Genomic DNA, 26,241 nt, shown 5'->3' on the forward strand with positions numbered 1-26,241 from the left:
AGCCACCTTCTCCTCCACTGGAATACCATTTTTACTTAAAAAATAACAGATACCCTGCCCCTATTCAGTAGTTGGCAGACATTTTCTTAAAGAAGTGAACCTGTCACTACCAGGAAAACAACTGACAGTATTTGCTGCCGATGATGAAATTGAGGTTCTAAGTGAAAATTAGAATTTCGGAAAACTTATTTCCACCATTGTGAGCCTGATGACCATTTCAATACTTAAAGACTTCATTGATGAAATTAGTGGTAATATTAAATGTTATTTTTTAATACTGCAAAAATTTATTATGTAAATGTAAAAACTAAAACCATAAGGCTCTTAATGAAGAAAACACAGGGATAAATCTTCATGACCTAGGATTTGGCAATGGATTACAAATATGACATCAAAAACAACAGCAATGAAAAAAACATAAATTTGGCTTTATCAGAATTTTGTACATCAAAAGACATTATCAAAAACTGAAATACAGGGCTCACATATACTAAAAAAAAAAAAAAAGTGAAATATCAACCTACAGAATGGGAGAAAATATTTTCAAATCATATACCTAATAAGGGTTTAACATCTACAATATATAAAGAACTCCTACAACTAAGGAACAAAAGGAGAAATGAACAGGGCAAAGAATCTGAATAGACATTATTCCAAATAAAGTAAGAAAATAGTAAGGAATTGAAAAGATGTTCAACATTACTGGTCATTAGGAAAATACAAATCAAAACCACAATGAGATACCACTTCACACCTACTAAAATACCTATCATCACAAAACAAAATATAACAAGGGTTGGTGAGGATTTAAAGAAACCGGAAACCTATGTATTGTTAGTGGGAATGTAAAATAGTATAATCACTGTGTAAATCAGTTAGGCAGTTCCTCAAAAAGCTAAATATACAAATATATGACTCAGCAATTCCACTCTTAGGATCCACTCTTAGGTATATAAATAAGTGGAAAACCAGGACACAAACCTAGCAGATATTTGTATGCCAATGTTCACGGCAGCATTATTTACAACAGCCAACATGTGGAAGTAACCCAGGTGTCTATCAATAGATAAAAAGATAAGGGCATACAATGGATAAACTTACAATGGAATTGCATTCAGTCATAAAACCTAAAAAGTTCTAACATATGCTATATAACATGGACGAACTATAAAAACATTATGCTAAGTGAAATAAGCCACCCTTACATGAGACATGTAGAGGAGGCAAATTCATGGAGACAGAAAACAGATTAGAGATCATCAGCAGCTGGGGGGAAGGGAGAAGGGGGAATTATTGCCTAATGGTTACAAAGGTTCTATTTGGAGTGATTAAGCAGTTTTGCAAATAGCTGTGAGGTTGTGCAACAGTTGTTAATATAATTAATGCTGCTGAATTTTACATTTAAAAATGGGTAAAAGTGGCAAGTTTTATGTTACATATATTTTGCCACATTTTAAAATGTGGGAGAAAAAATGGAAAAAAAAATCAGTGAGCTAACAAATATTTTCACATGGCCAAAAAATGTTATAAAGTCATTCACAGATGAAAGATACTTCAAAGGGTAAAACAAACAGATTTTAACATAACAAAGCATGAAAAGTTGAAGAAACTACCACTTGTCAAGTTTACAAAATAAAATCCTTTGAGTATCAAAGAAAAATACCCATAATTATCTAAAAAAGCAATCAAAATACTCCTCTCTTTCCTAACTACATACCTAACATGAGTCCAGGTTTTCTTCACATACTTTAACCAAAATAACATCTAATAAAAAACCTAATACAGAATATGAAAATCCTATTCTAATTAAACACAATTGTTTAAAAAACTTGCATCAATATGTAACATGTGTGTCAGTCACTTAGTCGTGTCCGATGCTTTTCGACCCCATGGACTGTAGCCTACCAGGCTCCTCTGTCCATGGAATTCTCCAGGCAGGAATATGGAGTGTTCAATGAAATACTGCCATTTCGTTCTCCAGAGGATGTTCCTGACCCAGAAATCAAACCTAGGTCTCCTGCATTGCAGGCAGATTCTTCACTATCTGAGCTATAGGGAAGTCCCCTATATGTAATGGGTTTATTTAAAATATTTTAAAATTGTTTTAACTGATCCTTGGTGATATACATAGATACAAATCACACACAAAAAAGTCTTTTGGAATCATTAATAAATTTGAAGATTATAAAGAAGTCTTGAAATAAATAGTTTGAAAAACCACCAGCCTAAAAACTACGTTTATTATCATATTTCCTTCTTTTTAAGAAGCGCTAATAATGCTTGCCTACTAGTGACACCGAGTGGTAATTCAGATTATCAGTGAAAGAAAATTTGCAACTTGATTGTCATTTGAGGAAGCTGTATAAATAACAGTGCAAAGCAGAACTTAAACTTCTCTAAACTTCTCTATTCTAAACAGTAAGCAGGAATGCTAACTGTGATATTACATATAATTATATATATATAATAATGCCTTCCATGCATACTTAAAGCACTAAATTTCTTTACAAATTCTGGATACTTTACAAACATTTCTAAAAAACATTTCTAAGTAGCTTTTAAAAATAATACATTTAAAGCAAACTTCTGTTATGAAAGAATTTTTATTATAATTCTATTTCTATCCAAGTAATCTCTAGATCAGCTCCCAGGCAATGATACTTGTAATGCCAGAAACCATCCTAGACATCAACCTCAACAGTACCCCCAAAACTTAATTCATCATTCAAGTTCTGCCAAGAATACATCTTGAATTTCTCAAAAGCTCTGGGAGTTGGTGATGGACAGGAAAGCCTGGCATGGTGCAGTCCATGAGGTTGCAAAGAGTCGGACACAAATGAGTGACTGAAGAGACAGATGATGTCTCATAATTCAAATTCAGATTTTACCATTTGTTCTTTTACTTAATTCCCTCCAAGGATTCCCCTGTTTACAGAATCCCAAGCTTTTTAGCTTTAGCATGGCATACGCAGCCTTCCGTCATCCTTCCATGTTTTTCTGACCACCTTGTTAGAATCAGGGGTCAGCGTATTTTTCTGTAAAGGGCCACGTGGTAAATATTTGGCACTTTAATGGTCATGTGTTCTCTGTAAGAACTACTCAAATCGGTCACTGTAAGGGGAAACTAACTTATGAAAACATGTAGATAATTCCCAGTTTTCCAATAAAACTTTAAGCATAGGCTGCAGATCACATTTAGACCACCAGTATTAGTTGCCTGCCTCTGCTCTGGACTACTGAACTGCTGAAAGTTTCTTGTAAATGTTACGCAGTAAGTTTGATGGCTGATGGATGTTTCCTGGTACATTTCTGTTTTACAACTGTCTCAGGTTTAATTTCTAATGAAGCTAATTTCAATATATATAGAGCTTACATAAATGCTCACTGGTGCCTTCAACAGTTTCTAACAGTGAACAGGGTTCTAAGGTCAAAAGGTACATAGATACATAGATACATCAAAATACATAGATAACTGCTATGTATTTCAATCTTTTCACTTTATAAAAGAGAAACTAAGGCACAGTTACTTAGCTTAGTCATGGGCAAATATATGCCTAAGCAGAACTTAATGAGGTAGCTAAATTTCCTAATTAAGGAAAAATAAATACATTTTGAATTGTCAGCATCATTGTTCCTCTCCATTAATGCAGCAAATCTCAAACTATCAAGGTATTCATTTCATGAAGAACTCACCCTCATCATCACTACTACTAGAGTGGATCTCAGGAGATGAGTCAGACTGGGATGATGAAAATTCTTCTTTCCATTTCTTCCTTTTCTTTGGTGGTGGCTCAGCCTTTACTTTTAGCTGTTTAACTTTGGGTTTCATGGAAGGGGCTTTTGCTGTTGCAGTTTTTGGTGTTGGAGGATCAGAAGTTTTACTGCTGTTACTTGGCTTAGCCTGAACTGTTCTGCAATGTTACAAACAGACTTCATTAACACACTGAAAACTTGTCTAATTCAAATAAATTAGACAAGGGACTTCCCCGGTGGGTTCCAACGGTTAGACCTTTGCACCTCCACTGCAGGGGGTGCAGGTTCAAACCCGGGTTGGAGAACTAAAATCCCACAGGACACAACTTGGCCAAATAAAGTTAATAAAAATTTAGAATAAAAAAATTTGAATGTAAATAATTTAATTAAAAAATAAACAGAAAACCAAGAAACACTGGTGAAAAAAATTTTAATCACCTCACCAATACCTCCAAAATAAAGTCTAAGCCCTACACATCGCCAATGGTGACTGCTCCAAAATTCTCTTGAAATACACTCTTTAACACTGACATTCAACATATTCAGTTAGTTAGGGACGGTATTAATTCAGGCCCTATTATTTCTCTCCCCCTCCTTTCCCTGTACGAACTCATTTTTCCTATGAGGGTGTAATGCAGATGATCAATGGACTTCGAGTCCATCGATGTTCTAGCTTGGAACATCAGAACTCTCACAGGCTCTGGTGGTGCCAGGTTCTGAGGTGGGCTCTCAACTACACCTATGCTAGAGTCCCCCAAGTAAGATTTGCTGTGCCCTAGTTTTGGAGGTTTGAAGGAGAGGATGAAATTCCATCATACAGGTAAGGTGGCTGTGTCCAATAAGCTGGAATCTTCATTAACTAGATCTTCTGAGCAGTAAATTGAGAGTATCTAGGCTCACACCCCCTTTCCCATACAGATTAAAGAGAATGTGGCTGGGTCATCACTTCCAAATTCATGCTCCAGACAACCCAGAGTCACATTAACATATGATGACAATTCTAATGCAGTTGTAATGTACAGGCCTTAAACAGTTTTTTTCTCAAATTTTTTTCATTTAAAATTTGACATTCTGTTATTATTTTCATTTTACTTTTATATTAAAAAAAGGGAGCTAAGCAAGGTTATCTTTTTTTAGTTTTTCTTGGCGGGGGGGGGCTGTACCATGTGCAGGATCTTAGTCACCTGACCAGGGATCAAACCTGGTCTTAACCTCTAGGTCACCAGAGAAGTCCCTAGAAATGTTTATATTAATCTAGGTCATAAACAGATGGATTCAAATCTTTAGACTGTAAATCCAAGTATTCTCCACTATATTTGGGTGACACCAAAAGGACTCAGGAAAGAAAAACACATCCACCCCACAATGATAGCCACAGACTTTATAATTCCTGTGTCATTACTTCAAAAGGAATCACTTATAACATTAAGCAATGATTTTCAGACTTGTATATGATTGAAAAAAATAATCAGTCTCCTTTTAATTGATGTAAATCTTTGCATAAGATATCACCAATAATAAGCTTTCCAATAATTATTACAAACATATTACATACAATAATAAATACCTGATAGTCTGTGAAGGCTTATTTCTTGGCTTTTTGGAACACACTCTGACATACTCCTTTTTGTTAGTGTTTTCAATGAACTTCACATATATCCTTTTGTATTTACTCTTTGCATCTCCAAAATATCCAAGGTACTAAGGAAAGAAGCACTTTGAGTTACTTAATTGTACATTCTGTACATAAAATATTCCCTTGCTGTCACGACAGACTGTCATAAAGTCATCCTTCAAAATGCAGCTCAGGCCAGGCTAATTGCACTCTCAATAAAAATGATCCCAGCCTCACTCTTAACTGCAAGCCTATATATAGATGCAGTCTTCTTTGGGTAATCATCAGATGCTTACTTGTTCAATGCTATTAAACAACTACTTAAGTAAAAAGAAATAATTCCGTAAGTCTTCTTGGTAAATCAGGATATTTGATTGGCAGAATAATCAATGTAAGTGTCTCTAGGTCCATCAGAATTCTTCACACACTAATGTTAATTCTTTTCCATTATTAAAAAAAAAAAGTTAAGCCATTTAAGTAGTTGGTATTTAGACGTTAATTTTATTTTAAAATCGGAGTATCATATACTCTAGTTCAAATTTTATGCTACTTATTAATTTATCAGAGATGATCAATATAAATACATTAAACAATACATTTAAATGTATATCATTCTATATTTTACCCAAGATCACTGTCAAAAAATAGGAAGCTTAATGTAAACAAGCATTTTACTTACACTATTTGTAGCAGCAAATTCTCTTTGCCCATCTCGAATTTCAGGAACAAACTTCTGTAATAAAGCTTTTTGTACTTTCCAAATAGCTGGGGGTTCTTTTCCTGTTTTTAAAGCCTCCTGTAAGAAGAATTAACGACATTTATAAAAACTAGCAATATATTCTAGATTTATAGACTATGAGAACTGAAAGGAATCTTAAAGAACTCCCTAGTTCAATCTTTTATCTTTTACCTAGCTGAACTGCCGCGGTAATTCTTATAAGTCAGATATTCAGTCTCTGCTTAAATTCTTCCAGAAAAAGGGAGTACAAATATGCAAAGTAGCCCACTACCCTTTTGTATAGCTATTTGAAAGTTTTCCAAAATGATACACTGTTTCTGCAATTTTATTACATATAGTACATACATATTCAAAACCACCAGAAACAAATATGCTAAAATACTAACAACAGATAATTGTGAATGGAAGGAATATGGATAATTTAAATGTTATGTTCTTCATTGTATTTTTTAATGTCATTTCTCTTCACTGCAATTAAAAAATGAAATCAAAGCAAGCAAACATGGCTTATTCATGTTGATGTTTGGCAGAAACCAAGACTATTCTGTAAAGCAATTATTCTTCAATTAAAATAATAAATTAAAAAAAAAAAAGGCAAGCAAACAAAACCCCCAAAATAAGTGTTCTTAATACTGCTAAAATTTCTTACATGAAATTGTAATATTCTACAATTTGAAATTACAAAAAAAGTCTAATGTTACTTTTACATTATATTCCTATTATTTTCTTTAAATGTTTAAATTACATAAATAACCATTTTCTCCAAACTTCATAATTCTTCACAACTTAAACTAGAGCAAGGTATTAAGTCATCATGAAGACACACCCCCTAATCTATGACCTTTATACCTGGGCACATTCACATTACCTTAAAAGTCTCTATGTCTTCTATCTTTACCACAAATTCATCACGCTCTCTGTACTGGCCTTCTCCTCCGCTTTCTGCGTCCTCCTCATCTGTAAAACCTTCTATGGCAACAGCGTCCTGTCCTTTTGCAAACTGGTCTGAAGGAAGGCCGTCAAGTTCGATGGACTTCGGGGGTTCTGAAGAGTTTGTATTTTCTGGGGCGTTTACTGCAGATGAAGTGGAGTAGAGAGTTTCTTGCTTAACCGCACCCACGGTGGTGGAGGGAGCAGCAGCAGGACCAGCAGTACCTGCCGTGGTGCCAGTAGTTGCCACCTGTGTGGCTTCTGAAACTAGATCAAGCAAATGCAAATCAGTAACACATACCATTAAACACTTGCTTGCTTTGAGTAAAATCTGCACAGTTTGCAAGGAGACTTGATTATTTTTGCCATCAATTGCTTCAAACAATGAAATCAAAGAATGCTTGTTAGACGCAGAGAATGGACTTGTGGACACAGCGGGGGAAGGAGAGGGTGGGATGAATTGAGAAAGCAGCGCTGACATATATACACCACCACGTGTGAAACGGGTAAGTAGTGGGAAGCCGCCATCTAACACAGGGAGCCCAACCTGGCGCCGGGTCACAACCTAGAGGCAGGATGTGGGAGGGTGGGAGGAAGGCTCAAGAGGAAGAGGATATATGAATACACACACACACACACACACATATATGTGACTGATTCAACATGCTGTATGCAGAAACCAATACAACACTGTAAAGCAATTATCCACCAATTAAAAAAATCGAAATGGAAAAAAAGGGCATTTAGTAACTTCTTAACACCTGGATGACAATTAGAAAGAGAACCTCCATCAACCTAAACTTACCCCTAGTTCCACTTAAGTAGCACAAAAATATTTTTAAAAGAACAGAAACAAAAAAGCGATCTAAGACAAGGGTCAGCCAACCAAAGCTGTGAAGGCCTAGAAGAAGAGAAGTCAATTGAATGTGGGAAACAAAACAACACCCCTCAAATACTTTGAAACAGCACTGGAAGTTAAATAAGAAGGATCATAAAGTAATATGAAAAACTGTATACCAACAAATAACTTAGGTGAATGGGACAAATTCCTAGAAAGACACAAACTACCAAAAGAACTCAAGAAGAAAGAGAACATCTGAACAGACCAACAACAAAACAATAAAAGAGATTAAAAACATCCCACAAAGCTAAGCACAGGTCAAAATAAGCTGGGTTCTATCAACAGTTAAGAATTAATACCAATCCATCATAAACTCAAAGAGATAAGAGGAAATACTTCCCAACTCATTCAAGGACAGTATTATTCCAATACTTAGACTAGACAAAAACATCATGAAAACACTACAGACCACTATCCCTTATGAATACAAACACAAAAATCTCTGGCTAAATATGAACAAATATTTCAACATACAAAAGAAGTATATGGGCTTCCCAGGTGATCAATGGTAAAGAATCCCCCTGCCAAGCAGAAAATGTAGGAGACACGGGTTCAATCCCTGCGTCAGCAAGATCCCTGGAGAAGGAAATGGTAACCCACTACAGTATACATCATGGCCAAGTGAGTTTTATCATAGGAATGCTCGCTTGGTTTAACAGCTAATCAGAGACTTCCCTGGTGGCCCAGTGTTAAGATAACAGGCTTCTACTGCAAGGGATGCAGGTTTGATCCCTGGTCAGGAACTAAGATCCCCCATACTGTGCAGCATGAGCAAAATTTAAAAAAAAGAAATCAGCACAAGAATCCCTATAAAAATCCTGGCTGATTTTTTTTTTTTTTGCAGAAACTAACAAACTACTCCTAAAATTCATATGGAAAAGCAAGAGTCAGAACAGTCAAAATAATCCTGCAAACGAAGAATAAATTTGGAGGACTCACATTTCAGAAATTCCAAATCATACCACAGTAATTGAATTTCAAAACTTAATTACTCCTTTAGTAATTAAGGCAGTGTGATAGTAGCAAAGGATAGATATGCAGACCAAAAGACTAAAGTCCAAAAGTAAACTCTATATTAATAGTAAAATGATTGTGAACAAGGGTGCCAAAACCATTCCATGGGGGAAGCAAGAAAAGGCTTTTTGACAAATGGTACTGGGACAACTAGATAATAAAGAATAAAGCTGGATGTCTACCTCATACCATATGTAAAAATTCACTGGAAGCAGATTATAGTCATAAATGTGAAAGCTAAAATTATAAAACTCTTAGCATCATGACCTTACAAGTAACAAAAGAGTAAGCTGGACTCGACCAAAATTGAAAACTTGTACTACAGCTGATGCCATCACAAAACTGGACAGATAACCTACAGAATGGGAAACACTGTTTACAAATTATACATCTGCCAGATATTTGTATCCAGAACAAAGAACTCGTAAATCTCAAAAAGGAAGACAAATAACCCAATTTAAAAGGTGAGTGAGACCTGTTTGTCCAAAAGATATAAAAATTGTCAGTAAGCACATGTAAGGCCACCCAACACTATAAGCCAGTTGCATTAGGTCAACGCAACTTCAGTAGATAATTGCAGTCTAACCTACTAGGATGGGTCTAAAAATACAGAAAAAAAAACATACTAGCAGACATGAAGAGAAACTAGAATCCTTGTCCCTTGATGGAGAGAATGTAAAATGATACAGCCATCTCAGAAAACAGTTTGGCCACTTCTCAAAATGTTAAGCCTGGCACACAGGACTCTACGATTGTGGCAAGCAGACTTAGGTTGCCCAAGGCACATAGGATCTTGGTTCCCCAACCAGGGATCGAACCCCTGTCCCCTGCGTTGCATGGTGGCTTCTTCACCACTGGACCACCGGGGAAGTCCCCTGTTCTAATATATTTTTATGTTACTATAACTATGTATCACACTTTCTTCCTCAAAAATGTAATACAATATATCCAAAGTATTATTTCAACACAGTCACACTGTGGGAAGCCCATCAAAAATGTCCATAAATGGAAAAAATAACTTTTTATGTCTTGTGACCAGAAGGTTCTCTATATTAAACACTTCTAACATTATAATACTTGTACAGTAGATCCAAAGTAATGTTTTTCCAGTGTAATATAAAACAAATGTAAATGTAAAAAGAATGCATCTTTTGAGTGGATGTGGCATTTAAGAATTATTCATTTATGAATTTATGAGTGAATATTACATATTGACATGGGTTTTATAATCAATTTTATTTTTATCCTTCATTTTAATTGATATAAAAACTGAGAAACACTGTTCTTATAAATAATGGATAAATGAAGGAATAAAGGGGATTTCACTACACCAGTGTCACAGAATTTTAAAAATACAGTTTCTAAGTTACATGGCAAAACAAATCACATAGCTATCTAGAAACAAAAACAGAGATACTGCCACCAGCAGACTCAGAAAAGGAAACTGTAATGGACATGCTTTAGTCATAAGCACAGTCGTCCCAAGGAGAAGACATGAGGTGCAGGAAAGAACGGAGGGCAACATGGTAAATGTGTGTGCACTCAGTCACGTCCCACTCTGTGTGACCCCATGGACTGTAGCCCGCCAGACTCCTCTGTCCATGGGGACTCTCCAGGCAAGAATAACTCTCCTCCAGGAGATCTTCCCAACCCAGGGACTGAACCCAGGTCTCCTGCATTGCAGGCAGATTCCTTACTGTCTGAGCCACGAAGGAAGTTTAAGAATAGTGGAGTGAGTAACCCATTCCTTCTCCAGGGGATCTTCCTGACCCAGGAATCAAACTGGGGTCTCCTGCATTGCAGGCAAATTCTTTACCAGCTGAGCTACCAAGGTAAATGTATAAATAAACCTAAATATTCATTGACTATTTAAAAAAAACTATTTCTTATTGAGTATTAACTAGGAAACAGGATAGAATTAAAATACACAGGGGAATTCCCTGACAGTCCCAGTAGTTAGGACTTCTCTCTTCTACTGCTAGGGGCTTGAATTCAATACCTAGTCAAGGAAACGAGATCTTACAAGCTGTGTGGCATGGCCAAAATGGAAAAAAAAAATATTAAAATACATGGTATCTACCAATAAAGTTAGGAGAGCATAAAATGGAGTTTGAATGCTCAGAGTCTTTATGTTGTTCAGGAGAAAAATAAGATACTAACAGATTTCGAAGAGGTGAAGATGCATAGTGTAATCCCTATTATAATCAGAAAAAGAACAGAAATATTTCATCACAGTCATCAGGGGGTGAGGGGTAAGAATGAAGACTGACCCGGTGTTGATGACTACTGAAACTGAATGATGCATGAACTGGTTTAATTATATCAAGCTTTATAACTTTATGCTTGAAATTTCTGTAATAAAAAAGTTAGGAAAATATTTTATAAAAAGAATAGCTTCCAAATTAGTGAAAGGAAAAACTTATCAATACTGTATAATGTCCTTTATGAGAAGTTTTAAAATGAGCCAAAGAAAATACATACACAGGTGGTAAAATTATAAAAGAAAAGCATGGATGTGATTACCATTCAAGTCAGACAGTGTTTAGTTCTATAGATTATGATCTACTTTAATACTCTATTTTTGAACTTTCTTGCTTTCCAATGAGTAGCATTTAACACAGTAATATTTCTTCTTTGCCCCACTCACTTTTGGCACATTCCATTGGTTTCAAAATATAATGCTCCACTGTTCTAAGTGGTTTGTCATTTCAGTTTTAATTTCCTTTTAAAGCCATGAGCTATTGAGAAGTTATCAAAAGTTATTTAGAACTTTTAGAAAGAAAAACTTACTTTTTTATCTTTTTGTCCTTTTTTTCTTTCTGCTTTTCTTTTACGAAATTACTGCATTGTGGTCAGGGAATATGTCTTAATTAATATCCACATTTTCATATGTATGAAAACTTCATGTGTGTTTTCCTTATGTGTATTATATTTTCATACAGAAGTTATGAGGGGCTTCCCTGGCAGCTCAGGTGGTAAAGAATCTGCCTGCAATGCAGGAGACCTGAGTTCAGTCCCTGGGTCCAGAAGGAAGAAGGAAATGTAGAAGGAAATGGAAACCCACTCCAGTATTCTTACTTGGAAAATCCCACGGACAGAGGAACCTGGAGGACTGTAGTCCATGGGGTTGCAGAATCGGACATGACTGAGTGACTAAGCATGCACATTCACACACACGTAAGTTATATCTCACAAGAAAAAATGTTCTGAAAGAACAGAGATATAGAAAATATACTAAAAATTCTAACAATAAGATTATTATAGCAATATTAAAAACAGAAATGTAAAATGTGAAAAAGATTTTATTATGATAAAAGGAAATATAACTGTAGTAAAATTTTATGTACCCAATTACATGGGTTTAAAGCATCAAGGGAACAGAATTAGAAAAGCAATAAAACATAGTTGGATATTTTAACACACCTTTTTCAGGAATCAACAGATCAAGCAATCTAAAAACAAATAAGTATAGGGAGGATTTTTAAAAAATTTTATTAAAAATTTCAAACATACATAAAATTAGAGAATACAAACCCTCATATACCATAACCCAACTGTAACAATCATAAACATTTTGATATACTTCTTTTATTTTTCTGTCACCCCTTTTATATTTGCTGGGATAGTTTAAGGCAAATTCCAGACCTATCATTTATTATACCTGCAACATATATATACATTTTTCTTAAATAACCTAATGTCATTTATTATATTAAACAAAAAATAAAGATATAAAGGGTTGGAACAATATTACCAATAAAATCTATTAGCACTTGATATTCATGGGACATTTATAAAAATTGACAGTTACCAAGCTACTAACAAAATTTCCATAAATTTCAAAATGTAGGCATTACCTAAGCCATATTCCTTTGACCACAATACAACAGGGCCATTAATTAATAATAAAGGACTACCAGCAGGGCTATAAATTATTAATAGTAATAAAGGAATAAAAACAAAAAAAACTCCAAAAACCTACTAGAAAACAGGCAAAATCCACTATTCTTAATAATTATTGGGTTAAAAAGGAAATCAAAACTAAAACGACAAACCATTTAGAAAGGAGAGCGAGAAACATAAATTGAAGCCAGAGGAATAAAGCCGCAGTGTGGGGGTGGGGGGAAACTTAAAAAACTTTAATCCCATTCATTAGAAAGCAACAAAAAAATCAACTGGCCAGTGAAACATTATTCAACCCAGGGAATACGAGGGAAAAGAACTGATAAAAGCAGAAATTAAGAAAAAGTGAGCAAAAAGTAATAGGAGCAAAAAAACAAAAAGTACACTGGTTCTTTAAAAAGATCATGACCAAGCAGAGTTAATGGTAGAAATTTTTAAAAGGAGGTTCAGCATTAGGAAATCAGGTAACAGATTAATGTGGGAATAAAGAAAGCAGATTTTTCAGAAGCAACTCAAAAAAGCATCTGACAAAATTTAATGCTTATTGTTAGTGGAAAAAAAAAAACTTTAAGGACTTTAAAAGAGAAGGACATTTTCTTAAAGAGTACAGTATATTAGAAACTGACAAATATATTTCCAACACTATGTAATTTACTAAATATCAAGAAGAAGGCTGGGATGCTTGCATCATTAAACAACAGAGGCCTGAGCCAATAAGATAAATTACCCCCACAGAAAGAGAAAGATACACTACCGTTATTTTTAGAAGATACAATTATCTATTTTAAAATGCAAGAGAATCAGGTAGAAAAACCGTTAAAATAAAAATTCAACAAAAATGCCAAGGCTTCCCAGGATAAGAATCCCTGGTCCAGGAAGATCCACATGCCATGGGGCAATTAAGCACCTGAGCCACAATGACTGAGCCCTTGCTCTAGAGCCCGCGAGCCACAACTACTGAAGCCCATGTGCCTAGAGCCCACGCTTTGCAGTGAGAGAAGCCACCACGCTAAGACCACGTACCGCACCTAAGAGCAGCCCCAGCTCGCTCCAACTAGAGAAAGCCACGCGCAGCAACAAAGATGCAGTGAAACCACAAATAAAATAAATAAATCAAGTAAATTTAAACAAAAATACCAAACGCACTGAAGACATGAAAACCAACCAATGCCATACATGTAACTAATGAGAGAACAGTATCATGAAAATTGTATTTAAAATACTAAAAAAATACTATTAAGACTATAATAAAGATTATCTATGTGGAAAAATAGTAAGATATTAAAAGACATAAGATCTGAATAAGTAGAACAATATTACATTCCATAAGTGGGTGAGAAGACACTATAGTAAAGATAACAATTCTCCCTTAAAATTAATTATGAATTCAATGCAATCACAATCAAAACCAAAACACTGAAGGGGCTTCTATTAGCCCATTATAGAATAGTTTGAGGATCAGAAATGACGACTGTGATTTGTAAGACAATACATTTTTTTAAATTCATGAAAGGCAAAAAAAAAAAAAATTCATGAAAGGCTTCTGGTGCCAACTTAGATCAAATAAGTTCATTAGACCTACTTATTACAACTAAAACCGCTGGACAAAACATAAAATGGAACTACCGGAAAACTATGAAAAGTTAGCTAACTACAGGCAGATTGGGAAGGGAACGCCAAACTGAAATAACAATCTTTATATAGAGAAAGATGTTTCCTTATTTTCTTTCCTCTCATCACCTGGCAGGTCTAGAGGGTGGCCCTGATGCAGAACTGCATAGGACACAGATAACAAAACCCCCAAGAAAATCTGTCTTTTTGGATAGAGGAGTGGGGAAAGGAGACCCATGCAACGTCAGAGTACGCGGAGGCTATGCCATCTCTTGGGTTTTTTTTTTGGCTATGCCATTTTTTTTGTCTTCTCTTTCTCTTTCCCAGCCCTGCCACAAAGGCAACCGAAGTCACAGAGCTGCAACACAGAAGCAGTAAACCCAGCATCGTAAACCTGGACAAACGCCTGTCTTTTTGGAGAACCAGAGGAACCTGGGTGGGCCATGAGCTCCTATGGCATGAAGAGCAGAAAATGTTGTATGTCAATTATATCTCAATAAAGCTGAGGGACAATGTGTAGGAAAATTACCTGTTCTTTTTTTTCCCTCCTCTCTCATTGCACTGCCCCAGGGGCAGTCCCAGTTACACAGAATCATATCAAAGCATGGGCAGTTTTTTAAAAGTCCAAGGAAAATTCCAGCTTTCTAGTCCAAATGACCAGGAAAGGTAACCCTGGGAGTTGGGCATGTAGGGAAATTCCCAGAGAAGACAGAATTGAAGAGTGGTATCCTCTAATTCTGTGCATAAACCCACACAAATCCTAGTTTCATGCTTAAACTGCACATATGCAGAAGAGACCCAAACTAGTACAGCAAAGTCTTTGAGACCTACACTATAACAAAGTCTACGGTGCATCCAAGTTTCAGACTAACTGCGGAGTCAGATCCAAAGAAGCAGAGCAAAGGCTTTGAAAACTGAACTAACATCAGACCACCACTCAAAGGTGAGCTAGAACTCAAGGTCTGACTGCTTGCTGACGCAAAGCAAACCAATATTCTCCAGAGGATTTTAATGAAACCCAGGGTCTTAGGTATTGTACTCAAAATGTGCAGGATACAATTCAAGATTGCTCAATATATAAAGAACTAGAAAAATGTGACCAATTATCAAAGGGAAAAGATAATGAGCAGATGCCACTCTAAGGTGACTCAGATGTTGAAATATCAAAGACTGGAAGACAGCTATCATAACCATGCTCCCTGAGGTAAGATAAACATACTTTGGAAATGAAACATGTAAGTTCTAGGCAGAGAAACTGGAACTAGAAAAAAAAACCAAATGCAAATTTTAGAGTTGAAGAATATTTGAAAATATCTGAAATAAAAAATACTCCCTGGATAGATAGACTCAGTAGTGAATTGAGAAGGTGAAAAAGTCAAAGAACTTGAAGACAGACCAACAGAAATGACACAATCTGAAGAACAGAGAGGAAGAGAAGATTGAAAAAAATAAACAGAAACTCAGGAACCTGACGAATAATATAAAAATATTTTACTTTCATTTCACTGGAGTCCAATCAGCAAAGAAAGAGTTTGGTGCACAAAAAAGAATGCCTGCAAACTTCTCAAATTTGGGAAGATACACATTTTACAGATTCAAAAAGCTCAGTAAACTCCAAACAGGATGAACCTTATCCAGAGAAATAATTACATGACTGAAAGCCAAAGAAAAAGTTTTAAAAATGAATACTTCTTTGGGGTGAAAGGAAATGATACCAGAGGGAAACATGGAATATAAGGAATAAAGGAAGTACAAGAGCAATTATAAATATCGGGGTAAATATAACAGACTATTTTGCTCCTATTAAATTACTTAGAATATGTATGATGGTTGTAAGCAAAAATTATTTCTCTATCAGGGCTTTCAACAGGACAAATATATATAACCTAAGAGCAAGGGTAAAGAGATCTCTACGGTTTTTAGGTTTGGGCATTTTATTTTATGTAGTAAAAATATTAACTAAATGGATTGTAATCACTAAGTCAGCCACTAAAAACATAATATGAAAAGATACAGCCAAAAAAAAACCAGAGATAAATTTTAAAATAAAATAGTAAAAAGTTCAATCAATTTTTTTAAAGATAGGAAAGAGACAGGAACAATAACAAAGAGGGAAAATAGGAAACAAAGAATGAAAGATTGAACTATATCAATAATTATATTAAACGTAAATGGTCTAAACAAACTAATTGAAAGGCAGAGATTATGAGATTAGAGTTTTAAAAAATGACAAAATTGAACTATGTACTGCCTACAAAATACATTAAACATAATGCCACAGATAGGTCAAAGGATGGAAAAAGATATATATGCAGCCCATCAAAAGAAACCTAGAGTGGCTATAATAACAAAGCAGACTTCAGAATAAGGATTACTACCAAGGATAATGGGGCTTCCCTGGTAGCTCAGAGATTAAAGCGTCTACCTGCAATGCGGGAGATCTGGGTTCGATCCCTGGGTCGGGAAGATCCCCTGGAGAAGGAAATGGCAACCCACTCCAGTATTCTTGCCTGGAGAATCCCATGGAGCCTGGTAGGCTACAGTCCATGGGGTCGCAAAGAGTCAGACATGACTGAGCAACTTCACTTTCACTTTCACCAATGATAAAGAAGGATATTATATACTAATAAAAGGGTCAATTCACTAAGGCTTAACAGTCCTAAATGTGTACACATCTAAAAACAGAGCTCAAAATACGCAAAGCAGTAACTGACAGAAATGAAAAACAAAACAGACAAATCCACAAATATATTTGGAAACACAGGAAATCCTCTCTCAGTAATTGACAGAACAAGTAAACAGACAATCAGTAATGAGACAGAAAATCTGAACAACACTAACAACCAACTTGCTTTAACTGAAATTTATACAACAATCCACAAAACAGCAAAATCCAACTTTCTTTTAAAGTACACTGGGACATTAATCAAGATCAGCCAAATTTTGGGCAATAAAGCTAACCTTAATAGATTTAAAATTATACAAAGCAGAAATCAATGAAGGACAGATGTCCGGAAAATCCCCATATATCTGAAAAATTTGAAATATGATTCTAAATAACTCATGGACCAAAATGAAAGCACCAAAAGAAATTTGAAAAACTTTTGAAATCAAAGAAAAAAAAAACAAAAAGTAAAATTTGTTGGATATAGCTAAGCAGGGCTTAGAGAGAAGTTCGTAACATTAAGTGCTTAGAGCAGAAAAGAATAGACAGTGGGTGTGGGTTTGATCCCTAGCTGGGGAGCTGAGATCCCACATGCCTCAGGGCCAAAAACCCAAAACATAAAACAGAAGCAATATTGTAACAAATTCTAAAGACTTTAAAAATGATCCTCATCAAAAAAATCTTTTTTTAAAAAGAAAAGAAGTCTCAAACCAACAATTTAGGCTTCCACCATACGAAAATAGACAAAAATAGAGCATAGTAAACCAAAATCAAACTGAAAAGGGAATTAATGAAAATAGCAGAAATCAATAAAACTGTCAACAAAGGAGAAAAATCAATGAAACTAAATGCTTTTTTGCCATCATTTTCTACATAGACAATCCTATGGAATCTAATTTTTTAAGAATCTATTGTTTGTTTTTTTGGCTGAACTGCAGGATCTTGGCTGCTTGACCAGAGGGTGAACCTGTGCTCCCTGCCTCCCTGCAGGGGAAGGCGGAGTCCTAACTACTGGTTCAGTTCAGTTCAGTCGCTCAGCCGTGTCTGACTCTTTGCGACCCCATGAACTGTAGCACGCCAGGCCTCCCCGTCCATCACCAACTCTTGGGGTCCACCCAAACCCAGTGAGTTGGTGATGCCATCCAACCATCTGGACTGCCAGGGAATTCCCATTTAAAAAAATTTTTTAAATCAGTTTTGCAAATTTAAGACCAACATATAAAGTTTAACTGTATTTTTTTAATCTACTAAGGAATAATTGGAATTTGAAAATTTTAGAAAGTATTATTTACAATAAACAGCACCCCCAAAAACTTGGGAATAAAGCTAACAAAGCATGTGCAGGATCTGTATGCCCCAAACTATGCAAGACTGGTAAGAGAAATCAAATGTGTTCATGAATTAAGGCTCAGCATGTTGTTAACAGTTTAGTTTCTTCAAACTGCAACTAGATTCAAGGTAATCAAAATCCCAGTAGGGTTTTGGGTGGTTTTTTGGTACAGAAAAAGAAAGGAACTAGAATAGGCAAAACCATTTTGAAAAGAACAAATTTGGAAGACTCACAGTGCCTTATTTGAAGATTTAGTGTATTAATTAAGGCAGTAATCAATTAATTATAAAACTAATTAATTATGAGGCAATTGATTAAGGGTTTCCCGGTAACTCAGATGGTAAAGAATCCACCTGCAATGCGGGTTCAGTCCCTGCATTGGGACGATCCTCTGTAGAAGGAAACGGCAACCCACTCCAGTATTCTCGCCTGGAGGATCCCCATGGACAGAGGAGCCTGGCAGGCTACAGCTCATGGGATCGCAAAGAGTCGGACACGACTGAGAGATTAAGCGCACAGTGGTAAGGCAATTAAGACAGTGTCACGTGGTCAAACTGTGAACATGCAGATCAGTGTGACAGAACTCAGAGTCCAGACGTAGAGGCATACAAATATGGTCAGCTGGGCTTCCCTCGTGGCCCAGCTGGGAAAGAATCCGCATGCAATGCAGGGGACCTGGGTTTAATCCCTGGATTGGGAAGATCCCCTGGAGAAGGGAAAGGCTGCCCACTCAGATATTCTGACCTGGAGAATTCCATGGACCATATAGTCCATGGGGTCACAAAGAGCTGGGACATGACTGAGTGACCCAAAACCTACATAATTAAAAAAACAAGACAAATATGGTCAGCTGATTTTTGACAAAGACGTGAAAAGCAATCAATGGAGAAAGGATTGTCTTTTCAACAAATGTGTTGGAAAAGCTGGACGTCCATGTGCAAAACTTCAACCCATACCTCACATCTTATTCCACCACCCCCCAAATTAAAAGGGATCCTAGACTTAAGTGCAAAATGCAAAACTTTAAAATCTCTAGAAGAAAACAAGAGAAAATTTCTGTGACTATGGGTTAGGCAAAGATTTCTTAAGATACAAAAAGCACAAATCATAAAAGGAAAAATGGATAAGTCAGATCTTATAGAAATTTAAAACTTTTGCCCTTTTGAAAGATTTAAGACCTGTAAGAATTTAGAGGATATGAGCACTAATTCTGCCAGGAGTTAACTTTCACAAAGTGATTTTGAAGAGGGTCTTCAAGGAGAACTAAAAATATATACTGGACTAAAAAACTGAGGAGGACCCAGGGAGAGAAAAACCTGTTCAAAAGCAGCATGATTATGAAAGGCGCTCACAGGTCCAAGGAACGACGACAAACAGCTGTCACAGAAGAGGGGAAGTGGCAAGAGTGAGCAAAGAGTGAAACGTGGAAAGGGAGAATTTTTACACATTATCTTAATTTTTTTCCATGGAGCACCAAGAAGTATTTCAAAAGCAGAGAATTAATAATTGATTTAAGAATTCCATGGGCAGAGGAGCCTGGCAGGCTACAGTCCACAGGGTTGCAAAGAATTGGACATGACTGAGCTTACTCCTTGGAAGAAAAGTTATGACCAACCTAGATAGCATATTAAAAAGCAGAGACATTACTTTGCCAACAAAGGTCCATCTAGTCAAGGCTATGGTTTTTCCAGTGGTCATGTATGGATGTGAGAGCTGGACTGTGAAGAAAGCTGAGTGCCGAAGAATTGATGCTTTTAAACTGGTGTTGGAGAAGACTCTTAGGAGATCCAACCAGTCCATCCTGAAGGAGATCAGTCCTGGGTGTTCATTAGAAGGACTGATGCTGAAGCTGAAACTCCACTACTTTGGTCGACTAATGCGAAGAGTTGATTCATTGGAAAAGACCCTGATGCTGGGAGGGATTGGGGGCAGGAGGAGAAGGGGACAACAGAGGATGAGATGGCTGGATGGCATCACCGACTCGATGGACATGAATTTGAGTAAATTCCGGGAGTTGGTGATGGACAGGGATGCCTGGCGTGCTGCGATTCATGGGGTCGCAAAGAGTTGGACACGACTGAGCGGCTGAACTGAACTGAACTGAACTAAGCAACTGACACACTACACTACTCTTCTTTTTTATAAAGATAAATGTGATCACAATGTGGAAGACAGACTGGTGCAGAGACTGGTGGGAAGGATTCTAATAAGAAATCTGTTGTAATAGTCCCAAGCAAGAGATGATGAGTCCTCACAGAAGAGGAGGCAACGCACAAAGGGAGAACTTCAAAGATCTATTAATAAGGATCAGGTTGATGGTGGTGGTTTTAACTAAAAATGAGATAATAAGAGTCATCTAGAAAAAACTAGTTCTAGATTCATGTTTTATAAGAGATTATAAAAGATTTGCCCTAAGAATATAAGAGGGAATATAACAGTAATTGCAAAGTATTCTAAATTGAGGGAGAAGAATGTAAAGCCTTACTGTGATTAGCTACATCTGTTATGTTCTGACTCTAGCAATAATTTTCCAGTTGCTAATTTCCCTGTATAACAAAATGAGAATTCTTCAGAAATGTTTTAGCAGACTTAAAACTTTTGATGACAAATGTATTAGCAGACATTTACGCTAATAGATTATTTGGGATACCGGCTGTTTCACATCACTTTATTAGTTAAAAAGGTAGTCAAATCTGGAGAGAAGCTGAAAAGTACACCACAAAACAAAGTTTAACCCATAAGTACCACTCTATTCATACAAAAGCGGTAGGCAGGAATACAGGTGTTAGAACCAGATAAACCTGAGTATGATTTAAACCTGAATATGGATTCCAACTCTTGTCATTTACTAATTGTATGGGTCTGGACAATTCATTTAGTCTGTTATATCATCTGTATATTGGAGATAACAAAGTGCATCTCACAATATTGCTAACAGTTCCTGGCACAGAGGTGGTAGCTATTTGACTGTTATTTTTTCCTTAGCATGTTCTTTAAAACAGTAACTTTTATACTGCTTGACAATTGTTTACATAAGACAATGCTTCTCAAAACAGTTCCTTAAAATGTTCCCTTAACTACAGAGAAAAGTGAAACATACACCTAAGGATTTGGGCATACAGTATGAAACCAGTGCAAAATTTTTAAAGTTTTGAATTAATTATATTTATCTGCATGCTGCACACAAAATAACCCAAAATGTTAATTTTTTAGATAAAATTAGCATACAAAGAAAATATGCCAGTTTATACATAACAACATGGCCCTCAATATGATGTCCCATATCCATGAGTCACTTCAAGATGTCTCAGATTAGAAAAATCTGGATAGTGCACTATGTAAACTATGTTGCATGTGATAAAAAGCTGAATAAAACCCAGAACTACCCAGTCTAAAACTCAGAACTTTCCTAGAGGCAAGGAACATTAGAAAAAATAAGTCTAAGATATCTGCCTAAGCATTCTGTCTTGAGAAATTGTAGGCTTGCTTCAAGCTAAGAAAGCATAAAACTTGTTCCAGAGCCAGAAAAAAAAAAAAAAATAGAAAGCCATAATTACGAACTTCAAATTTAAAACTTTACCTGTTTTCTTCTTTTTATCAGAAGTAGCTTCTAAAGTATTCAAGGTAGTAGAGCTGCTTTTGTAAATATCATGACTGCATACTCCAGGATCATCTTCATCAGAAGAAAGTGAAGATAAATGTTCCAAGTTTTTAAGTTCGTTATCAAGTTTTTCTGATGGACTGTTAGCCCCAACCTCAGACACTAAAGGTGTGGGTGTTGCAGCTGCAGCCTTTGGAAGTGGTGGTGGACAAAATGTACGCACGGTCTGTGTTCCTGGTCGCCTGGTCCTGTTAGGCATTCTCACAGCAAGAGTGGAAAACTGCTGTTTGGGCCCAGATTTCAGAAAATCTAAGAAAGAGGCAATAAATCCAGTTTTGACTTCTGGCTGTTTTTCCTCTACTTCTTTGATCTTCTGTCTCATTTTTTCTTGATGCTGATAACCATCATGGCAGCTTTCCGAGGAAGGGGGAGTATACGGCAAATATATATCTGTTCCCCTTGGATTCTGGCGTTTGCCTTGGGCAGGTCTTTTCAGCTGTTTCTGATGACTGCTGTCTTCCTCTTTTGTGTGCCCTTTTCCTTTAGTTTTCTTCTTCTGGAGGTTAAAATGCATTAAATCTTGGTTTTCCTCTTCCATCTTGACACTGATTGGCTCCCCAGGCTGGGCCATGGCCAACACTGCAAGTGTACTCCTAGAGTTCATCGATACACCACTGTCATCACCGCCTAAAGCGAATTCGCTCTCCGATGTAGCACTCTCTCCACTTATGCTTCTACTACTAGAGACGAATTCTTGATTTCTGTTATTATTTAATGTACTATCAACAGCAACTTCGCTGTCTTCTTCAGGTTCATGACTGGTTGCAGACTTCTTCTTGAATGGACCAGAACTTTGCTCCTGGACCTCATGACCTGGTCCGACCACTGATGAAGTTACTTTAGAAGCTTTATTTTGACCAGGTACTTCAACATGCTGTTGATCAAGAGTCATCTTTGACTGAAGAGTAGGTACTGGTGAAAGGTTTACAGTAACTTGATTTCCATTTAAGGAAATATCATTTATATTTGGTGGCTTTCCTACTGTAGCTGCTATGGAGTTAAAATCTGATGTCACATGCCCAACATCTAATGACTGCTGAAAATGAGATTTAGAATCACCATCTTCAACAGCAGGAATGGTTTCATTTGAAGTTGACTTGGAGAAATCAGAAGGTGTGACCCCACAAGCTGCTGCTGTAGCTGCTAAGATATCATCTACATTTGATAAAATATTTCTCTCATCACTGAGGAGCATTGCCTCTGGGAAACATATTGATCCAAGAGAAACAAAATGATTCTTTGAATCATGTTGAGTTGTTTCACTAAAATGGCCCTTTGCTGTCAGATGTTGCTGTAATGGTTTTGAAGAGTCAGAAAGGTCCATTTTCATAATTTCAGAATTTTGAGGATGGAGTTGCTGCTGAGAATGTTCGCCATTGCTCCGAATAATATGACCATCCATTTGAAGGAAAGGATGTACTATTTGTTGAGGACTTTGAACACGCTGTACTTGTAAAGATGTCTTTACTTGTCCTAAACTTGCCTGCAATATTGACTGCTGAAGAATTTGTAGATCACAGGCAGAATCTAAAAGGACCTGTGTAGTAGGAAGAGATACCTGATGGCCATGCCCTAAAGCATTGTTCGGAATCTGAATCTGAGATGAGGCATTAATTATTTGATCATGCTGCTCCTGGACCTTGGCTTCATGTACCTTCTGTATAAGAGAATGCTGCTGGTTTAGGTCTTTAGTATTCAACCGTATTTGCGGAGTTTGCATTAAATTAGTTGTCTTCTTAATATCAAGGGTTGCAGAATTATTGACTTGGCCAATTTGTTGGTTAAGTTGTGTCATTGACCCAACAATGTTTTCTTCTTTTTTAGACCCTTGTAGAGCAATACCAACCACCTGATCTTCAAGACAGGAATTACTTCTGATTATGCTCTGAGAATATCTGTCATCTGCCTTTGACACCTTATAAGCTGATTCTGGAACGTTCATTTCCCCATCAGACAGCCTTTGGGTTGATGACTCAAGAGATACTTGTGGCTGTAATACCTGTAACTCTTGTATTGGAAAATCATCCTCTTGTTTTGAAGATGTATAAACATTTGAGTCAAGTTTTCTTTCAGCATAAGACTTTGGATCAGGGGAAGGTAGGTTATTCTGTAAGGTTTGACAATGAGTAGAGGTTGCAAAAGATGATGACTGGACAGCAGGCAAAAACTTTTGGGACTGGGGAGATGATGACCCTTGGGTCTGAGCATTTTGGGAAGAATGCATAGAAATAAAATTCTGAGTTGGACTAGCATCTGGCATATTCTGAGCCCGAGAAGCAGAAGAATAAGAAAGAGAAGGGGCTGTTAATGTTAGGGACTGACCTGAAGCATAGCTTTCTGAAGGACTAACAACTGACAAAACTTGTGACTGAGATGAAAAACTAACCTGTGTCTGGCTAACTGGTGATAAACCCTGAGAGTGACCAGATGAGTAACTCTGAGACTGGCTATCTGAAGAGGGATCTCTTGCTTGAGCAGGGTAATTCTCATTTGTAACTGAAGATAACACTTCTTGCTGATTAGAAGAATAATTAAGTGTTGAATTTTCAGAAGTTATAGTCTGAGACGAGCCAGAAAAAGTCAATGTTTTATACAAGGATGGCAACTTCTCAACTTTGCTGGACCTATAAACCTGTGAATGAACAATAGACGGCACATTATGTGGCTGTACTACACCATAATTTTGAGACTGACTAACTGATAAAAGGCTTGGTAGCTGCGCTGTAGAATAAATCTGTGCTTGGCCTGATATTACAGAACTCTGGTTATGTAAAGGTTTGGAATAGCTTAGTGTTTGCACAGGAGGAATTATACTTGGAGGTTTGGGGGACTTGGCGGATGCTAGTGGTTGTTTTGTAGAACAGCTTTTTACTTTTGCAGGAGGAGGATACCCTGACGATGGGATTGCAGATGAATAGGACTGAGCAAGTTCCGCTGAGACCTGGGAGGGCTTCTGTTGCAATCCTCCACTGCTCACCTGAGTAGACTCTCCAATCGGGCTACAGGATAAAGATGACTGCCTGCTTGTTTCCTGAAAATTAACCCCACTTGCATTTGATAGATAGCTGTGTAAGGAATGCTGTGAACCAGTCAGTTGTGCCTGAATAGACTGGGTACCTGAAGGCCGCTGATGGTGTTTAATAACACTACATTCTCGGAGAAGAGCTCTTTCAATGGAAGCAGTAGAACTAGTAAAGAGAGTTGAACCGTAGGCTTGAGGAGTTTGCTGGGCTCCTCCAAGTGCTGAAGGCAACAAACTAAACTGAGGTTGTAAAAGATGGGGTGCAGACTCTTGAGCTGAGCGGTACGTTGAAGACTGAGGTGGTATGCTGTTACTTATCGCAGAACTGCCCAGGCGCTCAAATGTCAAAGCAGTTGGAACAGTTCCCTGGGAAGTCTTGATTTGAAGCAAAGGATCATGAGGACTTAAAATTCCATTTGATGTAGTGTTAAAGGTTGAATCCTGAAGCACCAAAGGTGAGGTGGTAGCAAAGTTTCTATTGCTGAAGGTGGCAGGATGCTGATAAGCAGGGAGGGCAGGGGATGGAAGTGTTCCAGTGGTTGGCAAAGGTCCAGTAACAAACAGCTCAGTTGGTGCTGAGGAATGCATACCTGTGAAAAGAAAACAAATACACTTATGCAGTTATAGCACAAATACTTCTATCTGTTCTCATAATACAGACTTATAAAACTTACATAACCTTTAATCCATCAAAATCTCTTTAAAACTAAAAAGTCTAACAAATTAGTTCTGCATAGAAATTCTAAAAAATACATTTCAAAATAGCTAGTTTTTATAAGGCAAAAACAAAACTACAAAGGTATCAGCAATTCATTTCTATTATTATTACATAAACATGAGATTATACATATAGTCAGGTAAGTCATTTGAAACTTATGAAAATAGTAAAAATATATATCATCACTAGTGATTACTTAACCCTGAAATTCCCATGCAAAATACCAATGAACAAACTAAAATGTTCATTAACATTAAAGCTGAAACCAAATTCCCTACACTTAACATAATAAATAAATCTAAAAATAATAGTGAGGTTAACTAACACCGCAAAGTTTCTTTTATCAAAATACATGTATTTTTTTAAAATCCTTGCATTT

The 26,241-nt window shown here is 36.6% G+C and overlaps 1 protein-coding gene across 4 annotated transcripts in view; it reads right to left on the reverse strand.

Moving 5' to 3' along the window:
• Nucleotides 1–26,241, reverse strand: part of QSER1 (glutamine and serine rich 1) — a 78,267-nt gene that overhangs the window by 14,575 nt on the left and 37,451 nt on the right. For 3 of the 4 annotated variants that reach the window (XM_065943906.1, XM_065943907.1, XM_065943909.1), the window contains 5 exons: nt 22,042–25,734; nt 6,976–7,304; nt 6,048–6,164; nt 5,321–5,454; nt 3,694–3,911 (listed from right to left, as the gene is read on the reverse strand). In XM_065943906.1, the coding sequence (XP_065799978.1) occupies nt 3,694–3,911; nt 5,321–5,454; nt 6,048–6,164; nt 6,976–7,304; nt 22,042–25,734 (4,491 nt within the window). The remainder of the gene's footprint in view (nt 1–3,693; nt 3,912–5,320; nt 5,455–6,047; nt 6,165–6,975; nt 7,305–22,041; nt 25,735–26,241) is intronic. The other variant, XM_065943908.1, reaches the window with a different exon arrangement.

Source organism: Muntiacus reevesi, chromosome 9, assembly GCF_963930625.1.
Source record: "Muntiacus reevesi chromosome 9, mMunRee1.1, whole genome shotgun sequence".
NCBI classification, from domain to species: domain Eukaryota; kingdom Metazoa; phylum Chordata; class Mammalia; order Artiodactyla; family Cervidae; genus Muntiacus; species Muntiacus reevesi.